General features: G+C 48.4%; 2 protein-coding genes across 2 annotated transcripts in view; both read left to right on the forward strand.

The window, feature by feature from the left end:
• Window positions 1–8,310, forward strand: part of FSTL1 (follistatin-like 1) — a gene marked incomplete at its 5' end in the record, with an annotated part of 15,532 nt that extends 7,222 nt beyond the window's left edge. The window contains 5 exons of the mRNA XM_009329301.1: window positions 632–750; window positions 1,521–1,633; window positions 2,850–2,960; window positions 4,678–4,775; window positions 5,038–8,310. Coding sequence (XP_009327576.1) covers window positions 632–750; window positions 1,521–1,633; window positions 2,850–2,960; window positions 4,678–4,775; window positions 5,038–5,082 — 486 coding nt within the window. The remainder of the gene's footprint in view (window positions 1–631; window positions 751–1,520; window positions 1,634–2,849; window positions 2,961–4,677; window positions 4,776–5,037) is intronic.
• Window positions 6,668–11,339, forward strand: part of LRRC58 (leucine rich repeat containing 58) — a 22,307-nt gene continuing 17,635 nt past the window's right edge. Inside the window, exons 1-2 of the mRNA XM_009330325.1 lie at window positions 6,668–6,724; window positions 6,986–7,023. Of these exons, the coding sequence (XP_009328600.1) occupies window positions 6,668–6,724; window positions 6,986–7,023 (95 nt within the window). The remainder of the gene's footprint in view (window positions 6,725–6,985; window positions 7,024–11,339) is intronic.

Here is an 11,339-nt window from a genome sequence, read left to right on the forward strand (position 1 = left end):
TGCTGATGGCCCAGCACTGTGAGATGACATCTCCAAACAGGAAGGCAAAATGCAATTACTTCTTTGGGAGTACAGCCAGGATTTCGGGGCTAAAAATCCTGCTCTTCAGCGCCAGGAGTCCTGTCAGGACCTTAAGTTGGTGGCGAGGTGTTGTGCTGTCGCATTAAATTGTTCCTTCTTTGGAATCAGCAGAAAATTGCTTCCTGTGATTTTCCCTTTTGTCACTGTCACAGTCCAGGCACAGCTTTGGATTTACACGTATTGGAAAGCTGACACCTCCTTGAATGCAACTGGTCTGCTTTAAGACAGGCGGTATATAAGAAGGCTAAGAGTTGGCTGGAACAAAGAGAAGAAATGGGGTTAGAGCCATAAATCAAGCAGCAGGAGGTGAATGAGAGGCAGTGTAGCTTATCGGTGAGAACAAGGCTAGGATCATGTCTCCCGGTTCTGATGCTGGTATGGATATGTTGCTGCTTTTTTCCAAGCCTCTGTTCTTTGTGCAAAACAGGGATGATGCAACCTGTTTCACTAAAGCTTCAAAAATGCTAAGTACATATGGAAGAGGGAGAAGGAAGGGGTACCCTGAACTGATAAATCAGACCCTCTCACATCTTCCCATCTTCCCCTACAGAGCTTTGACAATGGCGATTCTCGCTTGGACTCCACTGAATTCCTGAAGTTTGTGGAGCAGAATGAGACTGCTGTCAACATCACCACCTACGTGGACCAGGAAACCAACAAGCTGCTCAGGTGGGCAGTGGACAGGATGTCAGAAGGAGGGCCAGGGGGCCAGATGTGGTAGAAGGGGGCATGAAGATCCACTCGTGGAAAATACCAGTTAGGGCTTGGACTAACAAAGATAACTGTGTATGAAGTTGCTTCTCAATTAATTAGGTGCGAATACCACCAAAAGGAGCGGTCCCACCCCTACCCTTCATGTTAGGCATATATTCCAACCCTCTTTTGCCTTAAATCTAGTAGGTGTGCAGCCAAAAGGTGAGTTGGGTGACAGAAAATTTGGTGTCTTTTTTATTTCCTAATATATTAGCTTTCCAGTGGACTTCACTCACCTTTTGCCTGGTAGCTAGATCCAGCGCAAGGAAGATGGTGGGAAAACACAGCTCATGGGCAGCCTGCAGTTAGAGCTGGTGCAAGCATCGCATGAAAATGTAGTTTGAGAGGTTTCCATTTTTCTGTGTGTGCCCCACTGAGTGTGAGAGTGAGGAGAACAGGCTGCTTGTGGTTAGGCTGTGCTTGCATCTGTACTCATGTAGACGTTTTCTTGCTGTTCTGAGTACCTCCTCAGTACCCGCCCATCGCCAGCCAAGAGAGTATTTTGTGTCTGTTTTTCTTTTGCCTATATGCAGTGAGGTTTCCTTAGAGAAGCCGCTTCTGCCAGGCATCTCAGAGTCTTCCTAGTTATTACTGGTTTCACTCATCTGTACTCTGAAGCCAGTAGAGCAGGGACCTGCCTGGTACAGACAGCCCTGTGCAGAACATGCCTCTGTGTTTCCTTTCAGGGGACTCTGCGTAGATGCCCTCATCGAGCTGTCGGATGAAAATGCTGACTGGAAGCTCAGCTTCAATGAATTTCTCAAGTGCCTCAGCCCATCCTTCAACCCACCAGAGAAAAGTAGGAACTCCTCATTATATTGGGGAACCAGAGGGGTCCTGGGAAGGCAGGAAAGAAAAGAGACCAGCTTTGGGCCAGACGTCGGATGCTGTAACTCCACTCCCAGAGATAATGTTGATATATGCCTACCTCACAACCGACAGCATCCCTTGTCCCTGCATTGTCAAAAGTACTGTTTTTCTGTCCCAGAGCTCCCACAGCTCTTGTGATGAAAAAGGTTTGGATTTTAAAAGCAAGGGCATAGGTTGAACAGATATGGTATGCTTGGAAGGTCAAGGCATGTATTTAACAGCACGGAGATATATCATGTGAGGAGTTCACGTCTGCATAACTTAGGAAAGTCAGACCAGACCAAAGTCCTGCGATGCTCTGCCTTTCACACAGAGAGCCTCCCTGATGAACATCTCAAAGTTCACTATCCTTCCAAATGCTGCTTAGTGCTACAGTTCACATGGAAGCAGCTTAGTGTTCTGCTGACCAGGCGTGCCTAGCCATTCATCTAATTGTCTCCTCAGGGGGTGCTGGTTCAAAGGTGTTGGATTTACATCCCACTGCGGTGGCACTGAAGAGCAGACAGAGGCTATGCTTCTTAGGGAATATTAAGTTGAATTCTCTGTTGCCTATTTCAATGGGAAGCTAGGGATGCTGCACCTCCCCCAGCAAACATGATCAGCTGGCTTTCACTTAACACCATATGGGCCCCTGAGTTCTCTGGGGGCCTCGACTTAAACGTACAATAGAGCTGTGAGAAGAAATGTGAGTTGAAATGAGAAACTTCCTCCCCCCCCCTTCTTTCTCAGGGCAACAGCAAATACACAAATTGTTTCCCCAACTTCTCCCCATCTGGAATAGGAATTGTTTCAGAGTAACCAAAACTTTCACTTTAGGCGTTCTCTTCTATGTATAACAGATTAGGAAATTCAAACAAATCCAATATTGAGATTTCATTTGGAATTGAGAAATTGAAATGTGTTCTTTTGAGGAAGCAAAATGAAGTGTTTGACTTGCCCAAATGATTTTTTTTTTTTTTTTTGGCTGATTTCACAATCCAAATTCAGCATGAATGTTTTAGTCATTATGAACCTTTTGGTGGTTAGGGGAAGGAAGGCCTCCTCCAAAACCGTGTACCTCTTCTGTCTCAAGGCATCTTCAGAGTATATTGTCTTCAGCCTGCTCGCTATCTCACAACCACTGCCCTTGTTTTGTGCCTCTCTAGAGTGTGCCCTGGAAGATGAAACCTATGAGGATGGAGCAGAGACCCAGGTGGAGTGCAACCGCTGCGTCTGTGCCTGTGGGAACTGGGTGTGCACTGCAATGACATGCGAGGGTCCGTATGCTCTCCAGACAGTTACTGTATTTGGTTTTGTACAAAAGGGGTTTTTGCCTTCTATCTTTCCGAGGACACCAGCTATCCAGATTTCTTCTCCCTCCAGCTCTTCCTCAGCTTCTCTGTGGGTGGCTTCTGCATCACCCTCCTGTGCTCCATGTTGGCCAAACCCAAGTTGGTTTTGTTTTAGAAGTCAGAAGGTGTGTTACTGGGTTGGGGGCAATGCTGCTGGGGTTTGTGGTTTGGATTTGGTGTCATGAAAGTTCAGCACCAAACCTTCCAGACCAGAGATACTCTGCATCCAGCTGGCTTGGGGCATGCACAGACCAAATAGGTCACTGTCTGAAACCATAAGTGTAGGTGTGAGCAAGTCAGCTTTCCTGTATGTGTGTCAGTATCCTCGCTGCATCTGTGTTTACGGTATCTGTAAAGCAGGAGCTAGGGTCTTGTCTTGCCCCAGAGAGGAGATAGGAGACTTCATCTAGTAACGTCAAGAAAGCACTTTAGCTTCTTGCCCTAAGAACTGAAGAAGCGAAAGAAAATAATGGTGATGGAGATGAAGGGAGGTGGTGTTCATAGTAAGGCAGGGTTGTTGGTCTGTCCTTCCTCTGGAGGGTCCTTTTTAAACTTGCACAGCCTTGTTACAATTATGGGAAGTCATGGTGGGGTTGTGAACAACGGCTCTCCGTTTTGCCTTCTCACAGACGGTCCAGGGTCAGTGGAAAGCCAGCTTTCCCCTGCCTTGGGAAATGTACGGGTCCTTTTCAAGGGGCCACGTCCACCCTGCCAGCACTGTGCTGCATTTTTCTGGCCTTCTTCCCTAGAAACCAGGCCTTTGCATGTGCTCAGTTTTCAGTGCTGTGCGGGAGCTGTCAGCAGTATGTTAGTTCAGATCTATAGCCAGTAGCTTGGGCAGATGAAGGAGAGAGGGGAACAGCAACAAGTATGTACAGAGTTTCTTTCACGTTTATCTGGCCTTCTGCAGCAGAGGCTTCGCGATCACCTCAGCCCAGATTTGCTGGCTGTGGCAGCAGGAACTCACCTCAGAAAAGATACCTGTAATACTAATAAAGCTGCCAGAGAAGCTGTGGATGGGTCTCAGAGGTTAAGCAACTGAATGAGAGGCTGTTTTTGCTGCCTCCCCAGAAACAACCTTCAAAGTTGCTATGCAACACCCGGTCTTGCTCCCTACTTTGTTCCCTGCATCCATGGCAGAAACATGCAATGGGACAATTCCTTGACTTTCTGCCTTTGTCAGAGCAGCAGAAGGGTTAGAGGCTATTGTTAGAGGGATAATGAAACCAAAGAATCAGATCAGATACATCAGCCAGTTGCATCTCCACTGAGCGAAATTACCTCTTCATTAAGCATCAATACTTGGATAGCACTGAGCTTCCATTTATTCCCTACAAGAGGCCAAGATGTTTGAACTAATTATAGGTGCTTCTTCTAAATAATATGCAGCCTCTTCCTTGTGGTTTTATGATTTATCACGTGGGAGGGAGAGACGGGGACAGATGGGATACCCAGGTTCTGAACTCCCAGGGAGCCACAAGGCCCCATTCTCCTAAGAAGCCAGCCCATACCTTCCTCCAGCAAAGCTTTCCTAAGCTTGAGGTTGCTGTGGCCAACCTGCCTCTTCTTGTTCTCTGTGGTTCAGCCTCTGAAATTTGCATCCCCCGTTTGTGGTAACGCTGAACTCCATTTCTGTTTGCAGGGAAGAATGAGAAGGTGCCTGCTCAGAGACAGCGACCTGATCAAGACTTGACTGAGGAGGAGCTGGCTAGATACGTTCAGGAACTGCAGAAGCATCAGGTTAGCGTGAGGCTGGGAAGGTCTGCTTGCACTAAGTCTCTCCTTGCTAGAGGGGTTCCCTCTGCTTCTGTCACTTGGAGACTTCCGGTGGAAGGGGGAGCACAGTAAAGGGGGATCCCTGTTGCCTGTGGGGACAACTACAGGTGTGGGGCTTCGACGTATAAGCCAGTGTTGGCACTGCTTGTGGATGGACCAAAGGCTTCAGGGCACTGCCAGCTCCTGTGTCAGTGCAGAGCTTCACTTTTGTGCTCTCTTTCTCTAGGAGACGGCCGAGAAGACCAAGAGAATGAGCACCAAGGAGATGTAAGGGGCCTCCACACCGGAGGAGCCCAGGAGGATGGGCCCAACCTGCCGCCCTGTCCTCCAGTGCTGATCTCAGTATGCACAAGTGTCTGCTACAGTTGCCCAGTCACAGATATTTACATTGTATAGCGATGGGTTATTTGTTTTGTAATACACAGAGAATGGGGCCAGGAAAGGGGAGGAGAGCCCACCTGTTCAGGGAGCTTCATTGCTGGGGCCTTGGAAGGTTGGGAGGGACTTACAGCAGCCTCTGGGACCCCTTCCCAGAGCAGACAGCTGCTCCCTCCAAGAGCTAACAGGGATTTCTTGTTCCCCTGGATCTGGGGAAAGGACGGAGGTCAGTGCTGGATGGAAAAGGGGGTCTTCAATCGATACAATTGTCAGTACTGGCCTTGGCTGCAGAAATACAGGCCTGGCAGTTTCGTGGCTTAGCACGTGTACTGCAGGGCATCACTAGCCAAGGACCTTGCCCTGCTTACCCTCCCCTTTGGTCCGAGCTCCTCAAAGCTGGTCAGCCTGGTGTGACACCTGGAAGTTGTGGTGCCATGCTGCTGGCATGAGTCCAGCACATTCCTCCTTGCTTTCCACCAGACTGTCCCCAGCAGCTCCTCCAGTACATTGTGGGCTCCAACACAACATGGTTCCTTTTGACCTCATCTCACTCTTACTCTCCCTGCCCCCTCCTTAGAGGTGCTATCATATTTTTTTCTTATCACATTCACATGCTGACTCCCCCTTTTGTGGTTTTTTTTTTTAATTACTTTATTTCCTATGGTAGTAATTCAGCTTTTGTATGTTTCGTAGCTCTAGATCTTTCAAGAAAACCCAGCCTGTGGGTTTTTGTTATTGACAGTGCTGTAATGCCCGTGCACAGTTTGTACCACACTGTGCTCAGCCACCGCAAACACCACAAGCAACTTGTGAGCCCTGCACTACAGGGTATTTCCCAGCTGGGGATAGCAGTGTCTTCATGGGAAGAAGAGACAGGGCTGGATATAATGAGTTTCACCAGGCACAGATTGACACTGCAGCTCTCTAGCTCTTGCTCCCTTAGCTAGCATTGACCGTGTGCTCAAAGTCCATGCTCATGCCTCTCTAAATTGCCCAGAGGGAAGTGCCAAGTAGTCTAGAGGCAGAGGGACCAGGCAATCCCATTAGTAGGGTATCTTAAAAGGCTTAACTATGTAGAAAACTGTTTAGTTGGAGTCTGGGCTGTTAGCCATCATTTTGGGCTTTCCATCTCCTCCTGGGGTGAGGCAGCAGCATTATTCTTTGATTCCAGGTCTGGGTTTGGAGTCGGGGCTGGAAGCCTCATTACTGGCGCATTTCACAGTGTCTTTGATCAGACCACCTTTGACCACCCTCACATCCCTTCATGGGTCATTTTCATCTGACTCGTTTCTCAGAGCATTGGTCCTAGATATAGATGAAATGCTGCTTTTTTGACAATCACCTCTGTAACCTCAAGCCCAGCTGATTTTCTCCTGTCAAGTGTACTTCATACACTCACACACCTGAACATCCTGTTTCCCCATTCCCTTCACGCCCCTGCTGTGCATCTCAAGCAGTTGCACATACCTTGAGTCGAGATGACTGCTTGTGACTCCACCTTCCTGTTTGTGAGCAACTTCAGCAGTTGTTGCCAGGTATCCTGCAGTCCCTAGTGCTTACTCAAGCAAAACTCCACTTGCATTTGCAAAAGCATGTTCTGCTTGAGTGAAGATTAGCAGGGCTTTTGTCCCAGACTTCCCCTTTTTGCACAGTGCTTTCCTTGGAGAGGAAGAATGAGCTGGTACCTAGCAAGTGTAGGCAAAGAAGAAAGCTTGGTCCCTCCTGTGGTCTCGCCCGTGAGCCAGATTTGTTAAAGGCTGTCTGGTCTTTGAGCTGTTTTCCTGATGTGAACCCAGAGGACTTCCATTGACTTTGGCACAGTGCCACATTTCCGGTGAGAATCATAATCTAGCCCCCACGCTCGGAAGTTTTGGCATAATAAATACAGAAGGGGGCTGGTTCTTCTCCCATGAGGGTCTGGATTTGAGAAGCTGTCACCTGTGAAGGTGAGTGCAATGAGTCCATAGGAGCTGAGGGTAATGTGGGCAGCGCTACACTGGGATGGAGTCATTGTTTGTGTTCTGGTGGCACTGGAGGAAGTGGTTGGTGGAATAGGAGCACCCACTAGACATACCCTCGCTCCTCCCCAACAGTATGAGCGAAACAGCTTCATGTGCTGGATCTGGAGTCACAGGAACATTGTTAATAAATGTTTTGCTTTATTCCGACCCTGCTCTGAAAGGTAGTTCGTGCCTCCCAGCTCACTTCCTTCCAGCTTGGATCATTAAAGTGCCTTAGAGAAAACACAACAGCTTGCCTTAAAGGCTTTCCCTGGATGGGGAGAAGATCTTATTGTCCAGTCAGAAAAATCTCCAACTGGGAGAAGCAGAGCATGTGCAGGAAGGGGAGGCTAATCCATGGCTGAAGGGCTTCTGTAGGCTGCATTATGCGATACGTTCTCTAGTCCCCTTCCTGTCTCCTGTGGATGTGCAGTCTACGAGGATGGCTGGTGGGGACAGCTGGAGAGGTGGGTGCTGGCAGTTGAGGTTTACAGAGCTTTCGCCTGCACTGAAGGCAGAGGGATGGGCTGCTATCTCAGGCAAGGCAAGCTGAGCTCTCCGGCAAGCCGTACGACATATCCTAGGATAGCCTGGGGCAGCAGGGCAGGAGTGCAGTGAACATGCCTCCATGGAAAGGGCTGCCGCCTGTGGAGCGGTTTCCTCCTTGTGCCCTCAAAGGGAAACGCAGCTGTGGAGAGCGGTGCCGGTTCTAAGGGCTACGGTACCCAAAAGGGACCAAAACATCTCGCCTCCCCACACCGAGGGGAAGGGCAACCGTTTGGTGAGCGATGCCCAGACTACCCCGCAGCAGGCTGGTCGGTCGCGAACTTCTGCGGGGTGACTTGGCTGCTGGGGAAGGAAGTGCTGAATTCCAGCCATTGCCCTCTGGGACAATTGCTGTACAGACTGCAAGGGGCAGGGAAGGCTTTTTTTTTTTTTTTTTCCCTCCCAAAAAGCCAAATTTAAGTAACAAAAAAGTCCCACTCCTCCCTCTATATTCCCACCTGTACGTGTGTGAAATTTATCAGTATTCTGTAGGTTTCCTTAGTGCACTTATTTTACTTGATTTTGTAATTTTTTGAAGCAGGGGGGTTTGGATATTACTGCCAAATAAATGAAACAAAATTTAAAAAATAACGTGTTTTGTTTCATTTCTCACAAGCCACATTCCTCGTTTTCCAAAAACAAATGAGCTGTCTTTTTGCACATTTATACATGGATCTCAATGCGCTTGACAAATGTGAGACACGGCTGTCTCTGTTTTATAGCTGGGGAAACTGAGGTACAGCAGAGAGAAGTGGAAAGTTGCAATCGTCTGGCGAGCCAGTGGCAGAGATGCAGGTGGCAACCATGACTCCTGCCTCCCAGCCATGCGCTTTTAATGATGAGATCGCTCCACAATCCTTTCGGTATCCCCCGTTTGCTCCCCCAGCACACGCTCCGCCTGTGCCATTGGGAAAGAAAAACCTAGCAGCTCTATATGTGTGATGTGATCACAAGATGAACATGAGTTAGGGTCATGCTGCCGATACAAAGGCAAACCCTTGTAGAACGGGAAGAGTACAGAGGGACACAGGCAGTGAAGTACGGGGCAATCGCTCTGTCCTGTGTGGCATCGGGGGAGCCTCAGCTGAGTTACCTTCTGGTTTGGGCAGTGCCTTTCACAAAACGGGTGGATCAGGTGGAAAGAACCCAGAGGCAAGTAAAAACAGTAACTAAAGGCCCTGAAAACGTGGCTTACAAGGACAGATCAGAAGCCTTAGGCACAGTTAAAAAGGAAAGCTCTAAATGTTTGTCTTCAGGTGGAGACTGCTACCAAGATGAACATGCCCATCTCGCTGTGGCGGATGGGACACTAGCTTCAGTTGTGGCACTCGAGGCAGATCTAGATGAGACATCAGGGAATGCTTTTGAATGCCAAGGTTAGCAAAGAACTGGAAGATGCTTCCTTGATGTTTCACGGACTTCCTCCCTGTATGGATTTTAAGACCAGACTAGAGTAACAGCTATCAGGAATAGACCCAAGTATAGCTGGTCCTAGCCTAAGATGGGAGAACAGGCTGGTGACCTTCCTGAGGTCCCTCCTCTTTCTGAAAGGACCTTATGAAGACAGGGCGGATTGACTGATGCCACCTTTGCTGAACTGAATGATGAAATGGCCTTTAATGGTGTCGTATAACAGGAGGATAATGTCTTGCCATTCAACATTGCCTCTTAAATGTTACTTTTCACACCAAATCACCTCTTTAGCATGTACCAGCTGCTGTGTATGCACTCTTAACTGTGGCACTCCGTGCCCATTCACTGCTCAACTGCAAAGTGGGTCTGCTTTATTACTTTAATTTCTACTGCTAGAATTTCCCAGGATTTTAAGAAGGGATGAAAGGAAGTGTCAGTCACGAATTTAGCTAGATGGCACTATAAATACTTTGCCTTGTGCATCATGCATACTTACTGAAGCAAAATGGTTTTGGGGTGGGAGAGCGGAAGAGCAAAAAGTCTGTTGCCCACTGCTAGCAGAGGCCTGGCAAAAACTCTGACCTGTTTATGGAGTTAAGCACATCTGAGTATTAGCGAGTTGCTGCACTATAGCTACATACACTTAATCAGTTCACAATTCTCCAGCACTGTTAAGCTTGAAAGTGAGAAATAGGCCATTTAAGTGGTTGATCAAGGCTCTGAACTGCATTTGAAACGTATTTATTAACTTTAATTCTGAAGATGGGAGGAAACTGATCTATAATAAGACTCGGTTCCTGAAAAAAAATGAACCAGTTCACAGGACACAATTTTGGGAGAATACAGGCTTAAAGCACTGCAGGAGACAAGAGCAAAATCCAGATGACCTTACTCTCGTGCTTACATAAACCCTCCCACAAACTATCCTGATCCAGCTGAAACAGCACGACCTTTATAGAGTGGGCAAAATTATACTGAAAAGAAATAACTATACTGAAAGAAATAACTATACTGGTAGAGTGTCTGCTCTTACGCAGCTCTCTCTGGGTTCACATCAGGGGTTGCTTCTGTGAATCCATAGAGCCTTATAAAACAAATGAAATTAGTCCAATGGAAGGTGACCTGTTCATTCCCACCCGCTACGACACACCCTTTCTTGAAGGCTGGGCATAGCCCTCACAACTCCCTGCTCTGTCACTTCAAAATATTTGTAGTGGTAAAACCCAGTGTTCATAGGAGCGCCAAAGGAAGGACAAGTGGACCATGGGTTTTGTGCACACTATTCCGGACACCTTCAAACTCAGCATCGTTACTAGTTCATGCATTGTTTTTAAGCCAACCATGGTTTGTTTGCATTTCTTCCACTCTAAGATGGCAGAGACTTTTGTGTATATGAAGTGTTTTAAGCGGGTGGGAGATTGCCGCTCCCTTCTTTTTAGTTCCTGTATACATCACAAGGAAGCAAGTCTGTTTCTTAAGCCCGGACTATGCCAGGGCAAAAGTTCCCTTGGGCTGTTAATCTTCTCATTGTCATCACACATTGCTGCTGCTTCTTCTTCCAACGGGTGATTACTGATTACACCGCTGTTAACCTGTGTCCAAAGGGCGATGAATTGAAATCACAAATTTTGTGTTGCCTGTTCGTATATGGTACAACCAGGGCCCGCTCCATATCGGCCTGTAACCTGCATCAGGCCTCTTCGCCTGACAGACCGCCTTAGGTGTTGTGGATTAACTCCTGCCAATGCCCTGGCTCAAGATTAAAGCTGTCTTTTCACATCCAGGCAAGGAGATGCACCAAGGCACTTCTGGGGAGGCACCTCTGTTTTGGTGCCCCAGCAGCAGCAGGACTGCAAGGACCAAAGCAGACAAACCCTGGACAGAGAGAGGCCTTGGGCACAGGTGGAAGAGAGCGCGCCTTGCCCTCGCGGTCTGAGGATGAGTGAAAAGGACAGGAGGAAGGTTATTTTTTAATTTTTCAGTCAGAGAGACTCGGAGCTTTGGCGCTGCCCAACTTCAGCGAGCCCGCTGTACAACCCTTTGAAGGGAGCAGGTGCCATTTCCAGGCCCGCCGCGGGCACCCAGCGGTTCTCCAGCAGCCCGGCTGGCCAGGCCCGCCGGGAGCGGGCTGTAACGGTGACCCAGGGGGTGAGTAACGGTCCCACGGGGGCAGTAACGGCAACCCGCTCCG

Source organism: Pygoscelis adeliae, unplaced genomic scaffold, assembly GCF_000699105.1.
Source record: "Pygoscelis adeliae isolate BGI_AS28 unplaced genomic scaffold, ASM69910v1 Scaffold120, whole genome shotgun sequence".
Lineage (NCBI taxonomy): Eukaryota > Metazoa > Chordata > Aves > Sphenisciformes > Spheniscidae > Pygoscelis > Pygoscelis adeliae.